This window comes from Leptinotarsa decemlineata, unplaced genomic scaffold, assembly GCF_025532065.1.
Source record: "Leptinotarsa decemlineata unplaced genomic scaffold, Ldec_3_MD MMD2_tig00078422_RagTag_RagTag, whole genome shotgun sequence".
Classification (NCBI taxonomy): Eukaryota; Metazoa; Arthropoda; class Insecta; order Coleoptera; family Chrysomelidae; genus Leptinotarsa; species Leptinotarsa decemlineata.
The window spans coordinates 16,546,372-16,568,445 of NW_027412747.1; the positions used below are offsets into that span (position 1 = coordinate 16,546,372).

General features: G+C 33.2%; 1 protein-coding gene across 1 annotated transcript in view; it reads left to right on the forward strand.

The window, feature by feature from the left end:
- simj (transcriptional repressor p66-beta simjang) overlaps window positions 1-22,074 on the forward strand; it is a 49,200-nt gene that overhangs the window by 15,429 nt on the left and 11,697 nt on the right. The window contains exons 3-9 of the mRNA XM_074186502.1: window positions 2,541-2,855; window positions 7,750-8,071; window positions 10,424-10,618; window positions 11,399-11,491; window positions 15,503-15,713; window positions 16,948-17,087; window positions 20,732-20,990. Coding sequence (XP_074042603.1) covers window positions 2,541-2,855; window positions 7,750-8,071; window positions 10,424-10,618; window positions 11,399-11,491; window positions 15,503-15,713; window positions 16,948-17,087; window positions 20,732-20,990 — 1,535 coding nt within the window. The remainder of the gene's footprint in view (window positions 1-2,540; window positions 2,856-7,749; window positions 8,072-10,423; window positions 10,619-11,398; window positions 11,492-15,502; window positions 15,714-16,947; window positions 17,088-20,731; window positions 20,991-22,074) is intronic.

Genomic DNA, 22,074 nt, shown 5'->3' on the forward strand with positions numbered 1-22,074 from the left:
GGTTTACTCTGAGGAAGAAAATCGGAGCTCTGTAAGGAGCTCAGTTGGGCCAAAACGTAAAGAACTTTCATTATCCCAAGAAACTAGATGTTTATGAATAGGGAATACAAAGAAAATATAATAATAACAAATACTCAATTTTTAGTTTGCATCCTAAATCCTTTATTGTTAAAAACTGTGAATACTTTATTTATTTCACAAATGGATGGATAATGCATCCTATAGAAGTTTATAGGTAAGTAACTGATATTTATTGAATACCTAGGATTAATTCGAATATTCACAATGTAAAATTAAAATTATACAATACATAATTATTAAATAAATACCGTATCAAAACTCAATACAATAAATGAATCCATATATAAATTTAGAATAAAACACATTATTAACAATAAACGAAGTAAGATTGAGATACTACAAATATCAACACTATACAATAACTGACTCAGTTTAGCTGAAAATCTATAATACAATACAACTACATTCATAACAATCACAGATATTTTGAGAGTTTTTTCTTAAACGCTACTTTTACTAATAAACTTTATTGTATTAGTTTATTAGTTTGAGAATGTCAATATAGGACGAAACTGCAGTAACGTTAGTTACAATTAAAAGTGGTAAAAAACATAGAAATTTTCATTTCTCTTTTCATTATAATCGTTTTACTTAGCATTTAGTTTTTAGCTTGCTTTTTATTTTATATATTTTAATACTCGTACAAATTTTGTAACTGTTTTTGAATTGAAGTGTATTTTTATACATATATATTTTACAACGTTGTAACTTAGGGTTTTCCCGTTTATACCGAATAAATAAATGAATGAATCTTGTATTATTCTCGACCAAGAGGAGTCAGCATCATAGAATCACGCAACCTGTGAAGGCGGCAACTCCAAAAGTTGTTTGTTAAATTTTTGTTTTAATTTGTTTTCTTATTTGAGAATTTGATTTTTTTTTGCAATTCATTAGTCCGGACTTCCGTTGAATATATAAAATGATTTGAAATCCCTGAAAGAATCTAAAAAATTATAAAAAAAATTATCTGAAAAAAGCACAGAGGAAGCTATCCAAAGATGGGGACCTGAAAGATAGAACAAACTTGCCGGTACAAGTAATCATGGAATTACTAGGATGCTGTGTACGAAACTGCTACTTCCATCTGAAGGGTGAATACTTTACGCAACATGAGGGACTGTCAATGTTCGCCACTTTCATCGGTTATAGTGAATATATATATATATATGAAGTGGTTTGAAACTCTGGCCATTGAAGAAGCCCACAAGAAGCCCCGAGCCTGGTTGAGATACGTGGACGACACCTTCATAATATGGAACCATGGGAATGCAGAACTAGACACCTTCCTGAAGCACATCAACAACGTAAGTCCTTCCATCAATTTTACAATGGAGAAGGAAGTCCACAACGACTTGCCATTTTTAGACGTATTGGTGAAGAAGACCGACACTAAATTTGAAACATCTGTATATCGAAAACCCACTCACAAAGGACAGTATCTGAACCAGAAATCCAACCACCATCAATCGACTAAGAGAGGAATCATCAAGACTCTACTAGACCGTGCATGCGGGCTCTGTAATACAAAGGAAGGTCTCGAAAAGGAACTAGGTATTATCAAAAATGACCTTCAACGGAATGGTTACTCCAGAGTGATGGTGGAACAGACTTTATCTAGAAGACAGCAAGAGCTCCACAAGGAAGAGAAGCCGCCACAACAAGTACTTGTACTTCCCTACATCAGAGGATTGTCGGAAAGGATAAGAAGGATTGGGTTCAAGTATAACATCAGAACCTGTTTCAGATTTGGGAACACTATCCGTAGCAGCCTCACGAAAACCAGGCCACCAAACGCGGACTGCGATTCCAAAAATTCCATTTACCGGATACTCTGCGAGTGCGGAATTATACATCGGTGAAACTAAGAGGCCATTGAAAGTTCGCATTGCCAAACACAAGAAACACACACAGCGTAGAGATACGCAACATATGGAAACCTCTAATTAAGCGGAACACGACCAACTCCCGCCAAACGCTAAAACCGATGAAGCGTAGAGAGGGAAGAGGAGATAGGTGAAAGCACTCGAATGACCTATAAATAGTCAGATTTCGGAGGAATAAGTCCAGTTATCACCCGAAGACGATTGTGGATACTAACAATCGAAACGTCGTGAAGTAACTTGGTTTGGAATCTTTTGATTTTTAATTTTCATGTCTTGTTAATCATTTTTTAATTTTCATCTCGTGTAAATAGTTCAATTCTTTTGTTTTTTGGTTGTTTGTATTTTATCTCATTGTAATTTCAGTTTTTTTGACTAATATGATTGTTATTTTTCAGCTTATCTTTTTTAATTGTTTATAGATTCTTTCAGGGATTTCATATCATTTTATATCATATTAGACAATGGAAGTCCGGACTAATGAATTGCAACACGAAACATTGTCAACCGCCTTCAAACAAATTGTTTTTTTTGCTTTAACATGCGACTATTGTACTAATAAAAATGTTAATGTTTCAGTTCCAACAACAGAATCTCCTCGACACCTCCTGCATACAATCAGTTGAATTTCAACCATCCCGTTCCACCGGACCACCTCCCCGCCATATCGGCACCTCCTGTGGTGGTGCAACACCACGTTTCGAACTCTAGGCGGATCCTCAGACCACGCATCGAACCTCGCTCGTACGTCGAGAGCCCTGACGTGGTGATCAACGGCTCTCTGGAGGTGTTGAAGACGAACGGTAATTTGGACTACGGCAGCGACTCGAGCGAGGGAGAAATGCCGCCTCTGGTGCCCATCAAGGAGATCAGCGCAGCTGAGATGAAGCATAGGTGAGGTTACGGAGAGAGGTTCCTTATTGTGTATGTCACCTAATTTTTTGTTTTCTATTTGGGAGTCGTCTGACTTGATCATTTCTTTCAAGTCTCTGGCAAATACAGCAGATTCGAATTTCAGCAATCATAATCCGGTCAATCTAGACATTGGAAGGTACATAAATTTACAACAAGCTGCAAACGCGTGTAATTGTTCAAAACATAGTTGAAAATAAGATTTTAAAATTCCGAATGATTGCGATGCCTGGAAAAAAAATTATTCGAGGTCAAAGGTCAAAAATCTCGAAAAATATTGGTTTTTCGCGATTTTCAGGAAAACGGTAAGTTTTATCATAAAATAACCTCTCATAAAAATTGTAGATCATAAAATTTTCTACAAAAAATGTATTAATACTTTTTTTCTTAGAGCCACCATTTCTGAGATACGACGAGTCAAAAAGTTGTAAAAGTTGTAATCGTCATTATATGCACACGTTTTCGCGCCACCTATGAGGTAGTGTACTTAGCGCGTTTTTTTCAACGTGGTTTCCCCAGTAGGCCTATTCCACATGTCTGTTGTGATCCTGTCAAATTGAAAACTTGCATAATACAATATATTAGGAAGGGTTGGAAATTATAAAAGCGATTGAAATTAAAAAGAAGGAAAAATGTATTCATCTGAGTCATAACCTTCAAATACTTCTTGTCGTGATTCTTCTTGGTCTTCTTCTTCTTCTTCTTGATTTTCTTCTTCTTGATGTTCATCCTGGGTGTAGGTAAACTGCGTCAAGAGTGATGTATCGCATGTTTCCTCGTTAGTATCAAATGAATCCTCCACTATTGGTGATTCAGCATTAGAACAATACCAGCCTTGACAATGTGTACATGCCAGAGAACACAACAGTCCAACTTTTTTACAGCCACATTTAGCGCTGCATCCCTTTTTACAGTTGCAAAAAATTGTGTTCAGTTTTTCCGGCGCAGGTGGGAGTAAAGTCTGAATAGGTTCTAATGCATTGTCGACCAACTTCCAACCCCAGTCTTTTGGGTCTAGCTGATAACCAAGCCACACTTGAACTTGGTAATATACCCGGAAAAGATGTTGATGAGCAGCAACTGAGGTTGGAGGAAGACAAGCTAATTGCACCTGTTTCTTATTTTTAGTGTTTTTTTACGAAACATGCATATCGATACTTATCTAAGCAGGTGGTTTTTTTCGTAGTTTTGTGCTTAGAAAGAAGAAACTGAATCCCGTTGGTGATAATTTCTTGTTGAGTCGAATTACTTTTTTTGAAAACTTCAGCACATTGAACTAAATCTTGTTTTTCAAACATTTTAAAGACTGTTGCTTTACCCCTCCTGTAAAATGCAGACGTCGTATCACAGCCAGTTATTGCGTGTAAAAATAGTACATGATTTTGACTTTTTGCAAAAGTAGATAAACTTTTTGACGAATATATTTCGGTTTGACTTTGAGCTTTTCCTGGCTTTAGAAAGAAAATAGTTTTTTTCAGGTGGAGTTCGAGCAGTAAGAAGTAGGAGTAAGTCTACATCTTTACCAACAACAACGTATTTGCCAAATTAAATTGCTCTATAGCTGTTTCAATAATCAGTACGTCGGCATTGTTAACCTGCCTGTTTAACCAATATGTTTTTGCCAATAAACTTATGCTTCAACATATACATTGCATACTTATGCATATAATGACGATTACAACTTTTACAACTTCATGACTCGTCGTATCTCAGAAACGATGGCTCTAAGAAAAAAAAATATTGATACATATTTTTTTCGAGATTTTTTACCTATGACCTCGAATAAATTTCTTTCCAGGCATGGCAATCATTCGGAATTTTAAAATCTTATTTTTAACTATGTTTTGAACAATTACACGCATTTGCAGCTTGTTGTAAATTTATGTACCTTCACTCTTATTTTTTTAGTCTAATTTGACCGGACTATCAGGTTATAATTGAGTAGACTAACAAATAATATCAGTTTGATACTCTACTCTCGGTAAGTCTTGAATGCTTTGGAGAATAAACAGTTAGTAGATGGATATACACACAAATTTTATATTAGTTCGGACTTCCATTGTCTAGTATGATTTTAACTATTCATTCGAATTTTATTTGTTTTTTCAAAGATTTCAAATCGGTCGGTAGCCGGTGCTTTGTTCACTCGCTCAAATCGACCACTTTCTATCTTCTAACCCGTGTTAGGAATCACACGTTAAAAGGTAAGACCTCGTTATTCCTTCGCTCGCACAAGTTTTGACTTCTGAGGAAAAACAGATTTTGTGTTAACAGATATTTGAATCATATTATACAATGGAAGTCCGAACTAGTAAAATTAATTTGTCCAAACTGTTGTAGTTCTATTCAATGATTTTCTATGCAAAAATGAAGGCAATTGATTTCTATGGGCACTTATTGGATTGGCTTAGAAATTATTTATGTAACAGAACACAAGTAAAAATCAATGGATTTATATTTCACGAAATCACTGTCAGTGGGTGTACTGCTAGGAAGCCATTTAGAACCATTTCTATTCTTTATTTTTGTGAATGATATCAAAACCAAAATTTATCATTCTGAAATATTAATGTTTTTTGATGACTTGAGTTGTAATTTGAGTTGTAATTGAATAAATTTGTTAATTTGCTAAGTGTAAATAGGAAAGTTCATCGTCCAGATACAGCATTTTGGAAATATTGGATATAAGATGAACGGTAAAACAAAAACAAAGATCTGTCAGCTATTTTCATAAACCGTTGTAGTTTCTTGTGCTTCCCATTGGTGAAAGTGATTTATTTCACCTGCTCATATATTTCTCATGTCTGTAGTCATTGCACCATAAAACAATACGTTCATAAAATTATAATTGTGTTAATCCATGAAAATCAAATAAAATTCGTTGTGAAAATTGTAAATTTTTATCATGAATATACCTAAACTATATCCGTTCAACAAAAAAAAAACAACCCAAACAAAGATAGATGCGTGATCAAAGCATGATCACCATGCACATTTGCATCTATTGGGTAAAGTAAACAAGCCCCCTTACGCTGGCCAATCAGATTTAACTGCAATCGGCTGGCGGAATTCATTGTACAGTATCGTAGTGGTCACTTACGTTTTAACGCATGTGGACATATATGGTATTTTGAAGTTTGAAATGTCAAGTACTGCTAATTTGTATCCCTACACTCCTCACTAAAAAATATTCCCACACCCAGCTGAATATTTAAAAAAAAAATAAGATAAAATTTTGGTCGTTCCTTAGTGCGACTCTGTACAAGCAGCCTTGTCTGGGAAATCACGTGCACTAAGTACGTTTCGGAGCAATCAGTAGCTTAGATGGATAGAGTATAGTTAATCAATTGATCAGTTTTATTGGTAATAATACTATTACAAGAAAGAACCAGTATAAACATTGAAATGTTTGTTCTTTTTGTCGTACATTTATAAAATTACTGTTTCGTAAATAAATAATAAAGTTACAATTTCTTCATTGAGTTGAACACAATTCAACAATCATATTAGGTCATCGAAGTTATTATCCAAGAATTCCTGAATTGAATAAAAGGCTTTTTTTAATAAATAATCATGAATTTTTTGAAAAATTATTTCTCTTCAAGGAGTTGTATGGTCACTGGCAAGCAATTGAAGAAATGTACACCATAGTAGTCAGTTCCTTTTCTAGTTCTATGCAATCTGTGATATTCAGGCATAATGTCCTGGTTATGACATGTTTCATAATTATGAAGTTAACTATGTGTTAAAAATTTTTGTTCATTTTTTAATGCAGTTCAGTATATATGCACAAGAAAATGTTAGTGTTTTGAGCGCAGGAAAACAATGTCTGCAGCACTGGCGATATTTGAGATTCAAAATAATACGGACGCATCTCCTTTATAGCCTAAACATTTTTTCCGAATGGGAAGAGTGACTCCAACTCAGCACAGCATATGATGTCATGTTTGAATAAAAATAACCCTAATAACCTGACATTATAGTTCCTCTAGATACAGTTTTAACAAGTGATCTTATCATATATGTAATTTTCGAGAGCTTAGACGATAGTTGAATTACGTTTCTTTCCCATGTTAGACCTTTGTCAATAATTATTCCAAGAAGATTCATCTCATCACTTCTTGGTAGATCTGGATGCAGGTTTGAGAGAAAAGTTGATATTTTGGGTCTTGGTTTAGTTAAGAGAAAGTTTCTTTGCTAAGAATTATTCTATTATTTTATTCTTTCCCTCAGCTACAATTTCTTGAATTTGCAGATGAGTGGTGTCATTAGCAAATAGTATTGAGTTTTGACCCAGCTATATTGACTTTTAGGTCATTTATGTAGATCAAGAAGAGTAGATGCCCTAAAACTGAGCCCTGTGGAACTCCATGATGCAACCGCATACCATCTGAAGAGACACCATCATATAGAACATACTGAGAGCGTTCTGTTAGGTAGGACCTAAGAAAGGCTATATTATCAGAATAAAAGTTGTTAAACTTTAGTTTATCAGTCATTTGTCAGTTGAGACAATCAAAAGCCTTTGTCAGGTTAAATAGAGAAGCATATGTATTAAGTCCTTGCTCCCAGCCGTTCAATACAGTGTGTGATAACCCACAACAAATCATTAACCTCAAAATAATTCATAATTTGATCCATCATCATCGACTCTAGCAGTTTTGAAAATATTGTTAGAAGGGAAATAGGTCTATAGTTATTTCTGTCATAAACTGAAACTTTTTTTTTATAAACAGGAATCACTTTTGCAATTTTTAAGGAAGATGGAAATATACTTTCTTTTATACAGATACTAAAGATAAACATTAGAAACTAACCCGGTTAGTTAGTTCCGTGCAGGATAATAAAATACTATAATTTTTTATTTGGTTCGCAGGGAACGAGGCTTGAGGAGGCTGCGAGAAGAACTTCGAGCCGAAGAAATGAAATTGGTCCTCTTGAAAAAGCTCAAGCAGTCGCAGCAGCTGAAAGAAAACGTCGCCGTCATACCGCCGAGTATACCGCCATCAGCTCTGCCCCCTACCGGCCTACCCAGCGGCCTGAGCATAACCCCGACGACCGTCAAAGTACCGCCGAAGGGCCAGCAATCGCCGCAGATCGCACACTCTCGTCATCCGGTATCAAATTCGTCGCACAAAATTGGCGGCATGGGCGGCATTCTGCAGGGGAACGGTAACACCCCGAATATAATGCGAGCGGTATGTCTTTTGTCTTGTTCATCTTTGCTTTGCGTGATAACTTCTATCATAATATTGTCGATAATATTTATCAACCTTAATTACCCGCAGGTGCATAAAAACCGGCCACCTTGAAGTGTTAACAAGTTTTGATTTTGAATAACTTTTTTATTTCTAGCCCGATTTTGATAGAAAGATAGATAGATAATTTTATTAATATCCATAAATCATTTACATGACATGAGATAAGTCCAATGGTAGTCACACAAATAAGATAAATATAATAGTTTGAATAGTCAGGTATTCACATATAAAACATTAAATAATTGATTTAGCATACATATACAAATATAAGTCGAAACTTGGATGCCAACAAATTAAAAGTGTGGAAAATTTGTCTATTGATCATTGGATGTAGTTCTAATATTCAACTCAATGTATTCAGTTAGTGAATAAAAGGAGTGATGGAGCAAAAACTTCTTTAGGTCGGATTTGAATTTTTTTAATTTTTTGCTAATTTTATGCATTCAGGAAGCAGGTTATAAAAGTAGCCTCCAGCATATTTTTTTAATCCCACATTAATTCACATCTAACAGATTTCCTAATGAGTCCCAATGAATACACATTATATGAGTAAAAACAAAGTTATATTTCTATTTTCATAAACTACATCTTACGATTTGATCTCCACAAACTTTATTTAAAAAATATATCACAACATGTTTCGATAACACAGTAGCTTTATCATCAGTGATTATATTTCTATCGTATAGGCTCGATACACCCTGTGTATGACACCCAAAACCATCCTTTACATTGTTTCTCCATTCATTTTGGAATCACGATTTGTTTCAAATTCATGAATTATGCAATTAATCATTGCATTTCTCTGCATATTCGTTACAAGCAACAATTAAACATTTGGATGCAAATTCCATTGAGCATATCTGGGAATATGATAGACTTGTAAGATGTCGCGAAAGACCACCTAGGAACAAAAATGAACTTCTCGTTGCGATCATGAAGAAGTGGATTAACATGTTTCAGGAGTATTGCTTCAGGAGAAATTAGCTTCTGGTTGCTTTGCCCTGTAAACCTATCTTTAAACACCACAGAATCATGACATTGACGTATATATTTATCTTGGAGTGTGTATGCTCGATTTACAAAAAATGTTGTCATGCAATCAATTCGATTTCTGATGTAATACAAGGCATATTATCCAAATGATCCCCTAACCTATTTCCAGAAGCTCAATGATGAAGAACTCTGTAACATACAACACCAAAAAAATGTTCAATCACTTGCCAATAGTTGTGCTTCCTTATCTGTATATTCCAAATTTAGGAATGCCGTTAAGGAGCCACTTTTAGACTATGCCTTTCATACATTGGAGGAATTTTATGTTATGAGATAATATTTTAAGAACTGAATTCCTTTTGTATCTAAATATTGCTGTTTTTATCCATTTTATATTGTCTATTGTATCCTGTAATACTTCTATTTTGTTTTATTTCACTTCTACAATGACTTTGTCAATAAGACTTGTTTCTTCCGGCCATAAAGCATATTGATTGATTAATTGATTATATTCGAACGCTAATTTGCTGAATACCTCGGAGAATGGAAGCTATTGTCCAAGCTAGAGGAGGCAACAACTGATATTAAAAAATTGTTCTTTTTTCAACCATTTCCTACTTATATTATCATTTTTCAACAGAGAAAACCCAATGCTTCATTTAGCAACTATTTCAGTCTTTTTTTTTCATTTATTGTCTGAGACAGGATATTTCAAGTAAATGACTTCTGCTATCATGATAACATGTAGGATTTTTTTGCAGTGCATCAAATCACCAATTTTTGTGTTTCAAAATTCTCTGACACTCATGTGTAACTTTTATCAACAACATAAACACTGGGGTTATATTGAACCTTATATTAATATTCCTTTATTTTAACATTTGAATGCACGAAGGTTACATAAATGATTAAAAACGTCAATATTTCAGTTACATCGTTAAATTAAACAAGGACATGTCAACAATTACAAATTTACATATACATGTAAATACCTCAAAATATTTTCACTTTGACTTTGATAATATTGAGACACTCTGAAAAGTGTTTTTGTTATAATCACCTTATGTTATAAGTATAACATAAGTATAACACCTATAAAGGCGAAATGATTAGCAAAAACTATTGTTTCATATAGATAAAACTTTTCCCTCCAAGCTATATCAAAGAATTGAAATTTTAGTCATAGTAATTTTTCAAATGATTTTAAGTTAATTTGCTTAAATCTAATTGAATCTTAATTTTTATAGCATGTTATTGGCAAACGTGATGTTTTAAATTGATTATTATTTACAGCAACAACCTGCCCCACCCCGTGCGAACATGCATGGTCCGCCTCTTAGCGCTTCTCCTGTCAACAACAGAGCCAGTCTATCAGTTCCTCAACCTCCCCAAAGAACGTCCATCTGTCGACCGACAGGTTTCCCTCCCGCGGTCAAAGACTTGTCTCCTTCAGTTACTATAACGCCAGCTCCTCCTCCGTCTGTGAAGGTACGTAGAGTAATATCTGCATATGCATTTTGAAACAGATAGAAACAGATCTCGGTAGAAGACGAAATATGTTCCCGTTTTATTTGTGTCTTCCTTTTCTGCCATCTTTCCCTCTTCCCTTAAAGTGTTAATCACTAATTTCCATAGCCTTTTTTTTCCTCTTCGTCCCTATTTATAATTTAGTTCCTGGAAAGCGTATATATGAGATACCTTAGAGAGATCTAGATCATAAGCTCTGATGTTTAGGATAATTCAAAAGTGGGAAATATAATTTAAAACAAATACATTCTTGACACTTTTTTTTCTATTGGATTTACACAGAAGTATTTTTTTTGGATTTCTAAACCTTATTTTTCATAATTTCGAAATTATTATCTACTGTTAATTCAAGCAATTATCCCAAAGTCAATAGTAATAAGTTTAATGATGATACAGGAACAATTAATTATACATTGCAGTTACTATTTCTTTTATTCCCTATTTTGATAGTGTTGAAGTATATTTGATTCTGCCCAATTCAATTTCGATATTGTATCTTTAATTAACGATATATTTGAGTTTATTCTGCATTCATATGTTTTTTAAATGCTGCTAGACTATCAGCGGAGTCGATAACAAAGGATTAATCATTCCTGGAAATATACCACCTAATGTAGTTCCAGAGGTAATTCAAAAAAATATGCTAATTCATAACTCGATAATTTCTGTTCGCATAGATTTTTACGAGTAATGCCATCTCCCAAAGAAATTTAGTTTTGACCTGATTTTTCTGGCTTTTAGGAGAGATCTAGAGAAGATAATCAAACCCCTGCTCAAAGACAAGCTGCTGCTAAGTTAGCTCTTCGGAAACAACTGGAGAAAACACTGTTACAGGTAGGTTGTAGTCATCTGAGAAATTTTATTAGTATGCTATAATATAATCTGCAGTGTAAACCTAAACTTGGTCTTGAGATGGTAAAGAAATGCCTGGTGACCTCGTAGAAGATGAACACTTTCAAATTTGAAAAACTCGCCAAGGTTTTTGAAATCATAAAACGGTTTTACTGTGGAATTGGGGCCATTTTGGAAACGTTTCTTACATATATATCCAAATTATTCAACCACTTACCAGTAGATAAAAGGTCTCCAAATATGACCAACGTACAATTCAAGAAAGTAGTTAGAAATTTGCTAGCTGATAGACCCTATTAAAGCTTGCAAGAATATTTTAATGAATCATTTTAAAACGTGTATTCCATTTTATATTAATTTTCATTGTATGTGTACCCGTTTTATTCAAACCTTTATTAATTGCCAGTTTTTATCTATACACCATTAGTTATGCTTATATTTATACCTACAAATCTTTGTCAATGGGATACAAAATCTTCTGACATTAAAGTGTATTTTGATTTGATTTTATCGATATAGTACGCAATCTTAACAATTTGCCATTTGGAATAAAAACTCTTCAAGTCTACAAACATTTGAGTGGAAATTGTCCAATTATTCAAAGTTATCTTGAATATTTCAACGTATGTTGCCATCATAATAACATTCTGATTCAATATTAGATATTATTGTATAACTGTTGTCATTTCAATGAGTGAAATAACCTGAAAAATTCGAATTTGAAAGTTCTGTTTATCTTTCACAAAGTGTTATTTAAAATAGTTTTTATACAGGGTGTATCCTGAATTAAATGATATAGATAAAATACTTTGTCTAATTTCCACCCACTTAATGAATTGATATTAATACGACCAAGATTTCGGTTTTTACACCATTCTCAAGTATTATAACACTAGTGTTATAGGGGTAGTGTTATAATACTTGAGAATCGTGTGAAAACCGAAACGTTGGTCGTATTAATATCAATACATTGAGTAAGTGGAAATTAGACAAAGTATTTTATTTATATCATTTAATTGAAGATGAATTTCCACAAAATAAATAAGTCATCAATATCACAAATTGTATCCTGAATGATGTCATCAATTTCAGGTGGTGATTACTTGTCATATTTTATGAAACAAAGTTCATATGAACATGTGTCATAACTTGCTTCGTTTCTGAATAAAGGGGAGTCAAAAGTACTAAAAATATTGATCTTTTATTAACAGGTTGAGCATCAACCACTCCGATCGTAGTATACGGGCATCAATCGGCGATGCCACCCACTCCCATCGGAGTGTTATGTATGCCTAACCTGTAAAGATCAGTATTCATTCGGCGTTGGCTAGAGGAAGTTTTAGCTGCACTGGTGTCATTTTAAAAACATTTGTTGAGCACTAGTTATAGTTGGTTACGCAGTTTTAATTTTTTGTGTCGTCAAACATGGACGCCAAACCTGAACTTTCTGGATTGTAGAAAAAAGAACGTAATTTACATGTGTACAGTAGGATATCCTCACTGATGAAGAATTATTGCAGTGTTTAGAAGATAGCAGTGGTGACGAATATTTGGCAGAGTCCGAAGGGGAATATCACTCCGAATCAGAAAGTTATTCAGGTGCTCATGGTGATGACCAGTTGTTAGGAAATATTCCAGTTTCGGTTGTAAATATCAATTCAGCTTCAACTAATGCGCAAAAGAAATTCAACTGGACAAAAACAGATACATTGAAAATGTTAACATTAAAAAAAAATCAAGAGCGATTCCGGGCAGAGGCAGACCTATAGATATTTTCAGACTTATGATTGACAACACGAATTGCAAAAAAAAACAAATTAAACGTAACGGCATCCGAGAGTACCTCAAAAATATGGTCGGCAGTCAACCTGTTGACAACTCAAAAGTTTTTTCGCTAATTTCAGTAAAATTATGTGCCTCCAAGGAGCTTCATTTCATGAAATTAGATTACGGATAATGATTCCAGTGGCGTCACAAAGGGCTATCTAATTGATATTTCCATCAGATTGAACAATTAATTTAAAAATTTAATTTTAAAGAAGTCAAGTTTTTTACAAATGCACTAAATTGAAAATATATACAACTTCTAGAAGACACATTGCCAGAATTGTTAGAGAAAGTACATTTGCTAGTAAGAGGAAATATGTGGTTTATGCACGATGGGCACCTGTTCGTTTTAGTGTAACCGCTCGTGATTATCTTGGCGATTGTGGGGGTACGCAACCATAGCTACCTAGATCTCCAGACTTGAACCCTCTGAATTATTTATTTTGGGAATATCCCAAATCACTTGTTTATGCGACACCAGTTGTCGATGAAAATAACTTGAGAAATAGATTTATGCGTAATTCTAATGTCATACGCAACACCCCAGGAATTTATGAACGTGTGCGGCACTCGATGAGGTGAAGTCTTAATGCTTGTATTGCAAGTCAAGGTTCTCATTTTGAGCATCTGATATAATAATTTTTCATTATTATCTATGCTGTACTCCGAATAAATATAAATTAACTATCGTTTTAAATATGTCTTTTATCTACAATCCAAATTGATTTTCATTTCAAAGTTTGTCCATATGGCGCCGAATATCAAATCACATTTTTCAACTTGAATGATGCATAATCCCCAATTCAACGCCACTGGCTCTGATTCAATAAAGTTTAGCTATTTCAAATAATATCAAACTTGCGAAAACATTGGCGTACAATGTTTTTTTACCATAAATATTAATCAAGTAACTCTCTTCGATACCACTGGAATAAAAATTTCTAACCTGATTTCATGAAATAAAGACCGTTATTACTCATAACAAACACATGTAGTTTAATCAAAATCAGCGAAAATAACTGCTCGTTATTGATGAAAGAATTTTTTTTAGTAAAACTGAAACAGCCTGTTAATCGAAAACGGAGCACGTTAGGATACACGTTTATATGAAGTTTTTTCATGAAATATGACAAGTAATAACCACCTGTAATTAATGAATGACATCATTTAAGATTCCTCCTCTATATTGAAGTTACACTAAAGGTTAAAGAGGAACTTGAAATTAATATTAACTAGTGTAATATAATAAATACTCTTGAAAAAATTACTTTTTCTGTTAATCACTGGCTTCCCCTTATGCTGAAGTTGTTGAAATCGAAACTTGTGTGAGCTGAGGATTATGCAATTTCTAGCATAATTAAGGGGAAAGTTCCTCAATTTGGGTTATTACAGCAAATGCAAGTTTGAACAAAATAAAGATGAGTTCAATTCATGAGTATTTCAAATTCACTTTGAAAAGTATTCAAATTGATGTTTTAAATGTTGGGTTTTAATTTTTAAAGGAATTTGTTTATAATTCACATATTGGCAACAGCACCTATATCAAGTTGAAATAATTTATGTGTACCTAGATATTCTACTTTAAAAAAGGAAAATTATCTTTATAAATCAACAATTAAGGCAAAATATAAATTATAGTTCAATACCACCTCCACAAGCCACATAAACAACAGTTGTTTTGTTATTTATTTATATAGAGGAAGGTAGGTTAGGTGCACAGAATGTCTCGGAACTTGGAACATAAGTAAACAGAACAGCACGCCTCTGAAATATGTCATGTTTGGTTGTCTCATTCAGGTAACAGATTCATTGTACTTCATTAGCTATAACCGATGTTGCCAAATGGTGAAATAGAAACGAATCCCTTTAAATGTTGAATGCATTATTTCATTCCTCTTTTTTAAGTATTTAAATGATTTTTTAAAGAAAAAGGTTGAAATGATAAGTTTAAAATGCGTTGTTTTAGAGCTCTTTTATGAAAACTACTTGATTTTCGTCAGGAGGAACATTCCCCATTGGAAATAAAAATTCAAAATTATCAATTTCCACAATCATAACATTTCAGATACCAATATCTGTCGTGGTCTTCAGAGTTTAACAGTTTTCTCGTCTTTTGATACTTGCTTTCTAATATAGATGGTATTTTTATAGTACTGTTATTTCTAGATTCCTCCTCCAAAGCCCCCACCTCCAGAAATGCATTTCATACCAAATCCAAGCAATACGGAATTCATTTACTTGGTAGGATTGGAACACGTTGTTGATTTTCTCACCAAAGAAACGAAAATGCCAATGCCGCCCCAACCGGTGGCATGTAGCCAATGCCAGTCAGACTTCACTCCTGTTTGGAAATGGGAAACCAGTAAAAGAACCAAAGGTGAGTTTTTTTATGCCTAAGGGCAGATTCATTTTAGATCACATTCCATCTCTATAAATAAATTGTGGAAAACTTCCGAAGCAAGGAAAACACGTATTAAAAAAACATTTAATGTAAGATTTCCATTGGAAAGTTTACATCACAATAAAAACAATTGAGACAAAACTTCAGTGGTGGATAGATCGGGATCATACAAGTTGGCTTGTGGTTCGTGTCCAAAATTTTATATCGGACAAACCGGAAGAACTTTTTCCAAAAGAATAAAAGAGCATTGAAGTAGTTTTTTGAATGGAAAGACCAATTCAATATTTGCTAAACATCTTTTGAAAGTTTAACCATGAATATGACGAATTGCATTTGGAAGAGAAACGTTCGAAATTTTACCTTTTAGAATGTTTAGAAATCACTAGATGTAAAAATTCGGGATTATTGCTCAATGACCAAATATATTTGAATCGTTCCCCTTTATTGAATTCAGTTTGCAAAGAGGAATTTGGTAATTAGGACGGGTTTTGAAATTAGATAAAATGATAGTTCAGGTAATGAATTTATCATGTAGAAATTTGGCTGGTAGTAATATTCATAATGATTCAAATTACTATAAAACCGCAACATAGAATTTGTAAAAACAGTGTTGTGACGCCCACAACAGATTTTTACAAGGAAGAAAGCAATGTGGTGTATTATCTGTAAATGTATCTTATTTTTACCTCTATGTTTGTGACGTATCCTGTACAATTATGTAATTATCTTTGAAAGAAATAAAAGTTTTTTTTATATATCAAACGAGAGCTACATTCCCCATTCTCATCATTCTTGTTTACAAACATGAAATAATTAAGTACATATTTTTTAAATGTTCTAACAAAAATAAACCTGAAAAAGAAAAAATATAATTTCTGCAAAATAAGTTTATCTTCAAAATGCATGTACTGTCAACCTCAAGAGCTTTGAAGAGGTCATGTTTCATATTGAAATTTCATTTACTTCAAATTTGTCAAATATTCCTCTATCTTTAAACATAAATATTAAACATTTGCATTTACTCTACATTATTCTTTCACATTTAAGGCAAACCGTTACATTATTGCCATTTCTCAATTATGAAAAATTTGTTGTATCTGACTATTCAATGTGGATAAGATGAAATAAGCGATTTTTTAAAATATTTGACCTATAGTGCAGAAAATAAATAAAAATTGTGAATGCAAATGAAGTTTTCTATCATTTACAGGCATCAAATCAGTCATTTGTGAACAATGTGTGACCAACAACGTCAAGAAAGCCTTGAAGGCCGAACACACAAATAGGTTGAAGACTGCTTTCGTCAAAGCGCTGCAACAGGAGCAAGAAATAGAGCAGCGACTCGCACAAGTGAGTACGGTCATTATTTATTCCTTTAATCCATTAATTCACTTATTTAATTTATTAAATGCCCCATTACAAATTATAATAATAATAATAATATGCTTTATTATCATAAGACATAATCTTGTAGACAAAGCTTGGGTAGTACATACTTGAAAAAATGCAATACATACCAACTGAAATTAAAATAAAAATATAAATGATGCATGGGTACAAACTATGTTAAAATGGAGGATATAAAAGATATGTATATATAAAAGAGTAAAAGTCAATTTTATAAAAGAGTAGACATAAAAAGTAACAACTTAAGAGCTCTTTAATAAGAAAAGATAAAAAATATGCGTAAGCTATCGTTAAAATATTCATCCAAAGTATAATAGGGTCTATCAGATAGAAATTGTTTGACTAACTTCCTGAATTGGAAGTCATTTATATTGGCAGATCTAATGTCCATAGGCAAATGATTGTACATTTTTCCACCGTTGTAAAATATGGAGTTTCTGGTAATGTTTTCAGTTGGCACAGTGAGTTTCAGAGTGTGTCTGCGGTTTTGGGTGTTAAAATGGGAAGAGGATGCAGCAAAATTTAATATATGCTTATTTATTAAACACACAGATTCCAGTATAAATAATGCAGTTGCCGTTAGAATTTTATGTTTTTTGAAGAAGGTTTTACAGGAGTCTCTTGGTTTAAGGTTTCCTATATACCTTATTGCCCTTTTCTGTAAAATTAGTAGACTTTTGAATACAGTTGGAGTGCATGCTCCCCAAAACGGTATTCCGTAACATAAGTGAGAATCTATGAGTACATAGTACGCCAGTACGCCATCTTTGCAGTGCTGAACCCCAATTCTTTATAAATCACTCTAACCGCATAACAGCCAGAGGAGACTTTTCTAGTGAGTTAGTTGTTTAACATGATCCACAAATTTTAAATTCTGGTCAATGAAGACTTCTAGAAATTTAGTGTTATTTTTAGATTCCAGTGATCTGTCTTCAAAAAAAAGTTCGTTGATTAAGCATCTAAATGATAATAAATTTGTTTTAGTTAAGTTAAAAGATAAAATGTTTGAACCACACCATACTTTAACTTTTTTCAAGTCGGCAGAGATTATTTTGTGCAACTCACAAGTGTTTTTATTATTCCAAAGTATGGTGGTGTCATCTGCAAGTAAGGTGAACTTCCCAGAAATATTAAGCTTGGTGAGGTCATTAATATATAATAAGAAAAGAATTGGACTTAACACAGAACCTTGTGGAACTCCAGAATCAATTCCACTTTTTTTTTGAAAGTTGAGTTGTTTTGACCATTTGCGTCAGTCCCATTAAGTAGGAATCAAACCATTTGTGAGTTACTCCTCTGCATCCATATATATCATCCATATTGCATATTGGAGCTTTCTCAGCTATATTTTGTGATCAACGCAGTCGAATGCCTTTGACAGGCCACAAAATACTGCAGCACTCTTTTCACCGACATTTATCTCGGAATAAACTTTATTCAGAAATGACAAAATAGCATTGTGCGTATTTTTATCATTCTGGAAGCTAAATTGATTTTCACTATTTGTTGTTGAGTACAGTATAAATAACATTAACTTATTCATACTAAAATTAACTTGCAAGTAGAAATGAACAGATTCAAGCAATATAGTAGAATGGCAATAATGAATGAGTGGATGTGCAATAAGTGAGTCTATTGACATTTATTATATGAGTGAGTGTGAAGCTAACTAGAATTTTGCTCTGTTCCATGAGAAGAATCCTAGATCGGCTTTATTATACAATTAAACCACATTTGAGTTGATGTTTGAAAAGGGCATTATTTGTTATAATCATGCTATAAGTATTCTTTGTGATAACAGTTTCAATCTTTTGTTTGTAGGTGATTGACAATGTTTCATGATGAATTTCGCTAGTTCGGACTTCTACTGTCTGATATATAAAAATGATTTGAAATCCCTGAAACAACTAAAAAATAAGATTTAAAAATGAATAGATGAAAATAACAAATATATTAAGCAAAAATAACCTGAAATTAAATATTAGTGCTCTATAATATTTTTGATGATCATATAAAATCATCCTCCAATATTCACATTTTTAAATCAAGACTGAAAAAGATCCTACTTAGTAAGTGTTGTTATTTCATAGACGATTTCTTTTTATGATGATAATTTTTTATTTTTAAAACTATATAATTGATTTTTTTTATACATGTATATGTAAATTTGTATTGTTGACATGTCCTTGCTCAATGTAATGATGTAATTGAAATATTGACTTTTCAATCATTTATGTAACCTCTGTGCATTCAAATAATAAATTAAAAGAATATTATTATTATTATTATAATTATAGTGAAATAAAATACAGGTAAAAATAGAATGATTGAACAAAAATTAAAATTAAAGAAATAAAAATGAAAATAAAAAAGTTGAGAGATTCCAAGTTACGTTAGTTCACGACGTTTCGATCGTTAGTATCTACAATCGTCTTCGGGTGATGACTGGACTGATTCCTCCGAGAGATGACTATTTATGGGTCGTTCGAGTACTTTCACTTATCCCTGCTTTCCATTTTTTACGCTTCACTGGTTCAGTGGGAGATGACCACTTGGCGGGAGTTGGTCAGTTTTCACTTGATGTTGGGTTTCCATATGTTGTGTATCTCTATGCTAGCTTGGCTGTTGGCTAGTTGATTTAGGGATTTCAAATAATTTTTATATATTAGACAATGGAAGTCCAAACTAGTCAGTTTCAATCTATTCGACAAACGATAATTTAGCTCTTTGATTTCAAAGGTTTTTTATTCTGCATATGAATTCCGGAAACATGATTGAAATTTAAAAGTGATTGTATAAAAAAAAAATCATCTATTAATGTATCTGTATGTTTCTTTGCCTGTTTGATTCCATATACATTTTTGGATAACTTTAAAAAACTTGTAGCTATTCACTTGTTGACTTGTTTTCTACTCTTTTCTATAAAATTTTAACTATGAATAAGCTATCTGTCTATCTATCTATGGTAATACATTATAGTAGTTCTTCAAAAATGTGAATTTATACTTGTAAATTGAGTTACCATGTAGTAATTGAATAAACTTTGAATCATGATGATTAAAGAAATTTTGAGTAGTAGACCCTATGACAGTTTGACTGAGTTCTATACCGCTCATTTTTAACTTAGCATGTTTTATGTGTATGTATGTTTCAACCATTTATTGTGGTTTTTTATTCAGTGTTTTCATACTTAGGTTTACATTATATTTTATCTTTATTTTTATATTCATGACATTTATGTATTCTTTTATATTTATTTACTAACTTTTGAATATTACTGGAGTTTTTTCCCAACACAAAATTGTTGTTTTTAACACCTCGACACATGTTTCGATCACCAAGTGATCATCTTCAAAGAGGAAGATTAAAACTCATCTTCCTCTTTGAAGATGATCACTTGGTGATCGAAACACGTGTCAAGGTGTTAAAAATAACGATTTGGTGTTGGGAAAAACTCCAGTAATATTCATTACTACACCAAAGGTTCCAAACAGTGCATCATATTTACTAACTTTGTCAACAAGATTTTTTCTTTGGACAATAAAGTATATTATTATTATTATTATTAATAATATGCCCCGTTTCAGAATGGAAGTTTCACATCGAGCAGTCCAGCACCGTCGCCTGTCACCCCCGAGGCCCTGCCTAAAGCCGTCACCCCCACTCCCGCCCCCCGGCCAGCACCGACGCCGCCGGCCGCTCCTGCCCCCCCGCCGCCGCAACCGACGCCCCCTCCTCCTCGAAGCTCGCACAGCTCCAGCCACTCATCTTCCTGCGCACAGGAAAAATATACGCAGCAACAGAACGCGGCAACTATGCAAGCTATACATCAGCAGTTACTAAGAAGTGAGTATTTATCGCTTTGTTTTGTTAACGGATTCATCAAATAGAGGCACAATGATACAAAAAGATTATGGAAATGATAGCACCAGAATTTCATAACACTCGACTAACACAAATATTTCACTGTGCTGTCTCTCTATTCACTTGCTATTCGCTCTGCAATCCGCTGTCCACAAACACAATACCCGCGGGGTATTGATATAGACTTGCTAAATCTTCCAAAAACTCACTCAACTACAAACTATATAATGTGCTACCAGATAAGTTAAAAAATGCAACCATGTATACGTTTAAATTCACTATTAAACTCTTATTGATGGACAACGCTTTCTACTCACTAGAGGAATATGAAACTTGTGTGATAAATGGGGGCTTGATGACGTATACTCGCTGAGCAGTCATAAACCCAACCTAAACTAATAGCCTCACTTGCATGTACCTATGTTTAATCTTAATATTAACACTTAATTTCAACTAGTTTTTTTTTGTAACTTCTGCACTTTATATTCTACATGTTTTTATTTATGACTTTATGTATTTATCATAGTCAAGTGACTTACTATTATTATTATTGTTTTAACTTGGTTATAGTAATGTATCTCAAACTGCTTCAAGCATATGTATTGACGTGTCTATAAACTGTATGTTTCTGAAGATTAAATTTATTATTATTATTATTACTGCCGTGTCCGGCACTAAACTGATGTTTAGCGCATTCGGCAAAATCTCAAACAACCAGATCGCACTTGCTGAAATAAGCTCTATCTTCATAATTTCTTTAATAGTCTTTGTGGCATTCGCTACTTACTTCAAATTCATCTCGAACCAAGTCAGACAAACGCGCGTGCCTCTGACTGTTGGTTAGTTTCTACCTTGCTTTATATTTTAAATCTTTTTGTAAAGAAAATATCAAATGTTTCAACCATTTTGAAAATTTCGAGAGGAGTTGTTTAGATAATTATAGGCTTTCGCAAAATCATTACACATATTCGACAAGAAATAAATCATAACAAAAAATTTTCCTTGGCATCTTCAGACCTTTGTGAAGCAATCGAACACATTTACACGAGCCTATAACATCCTTTGT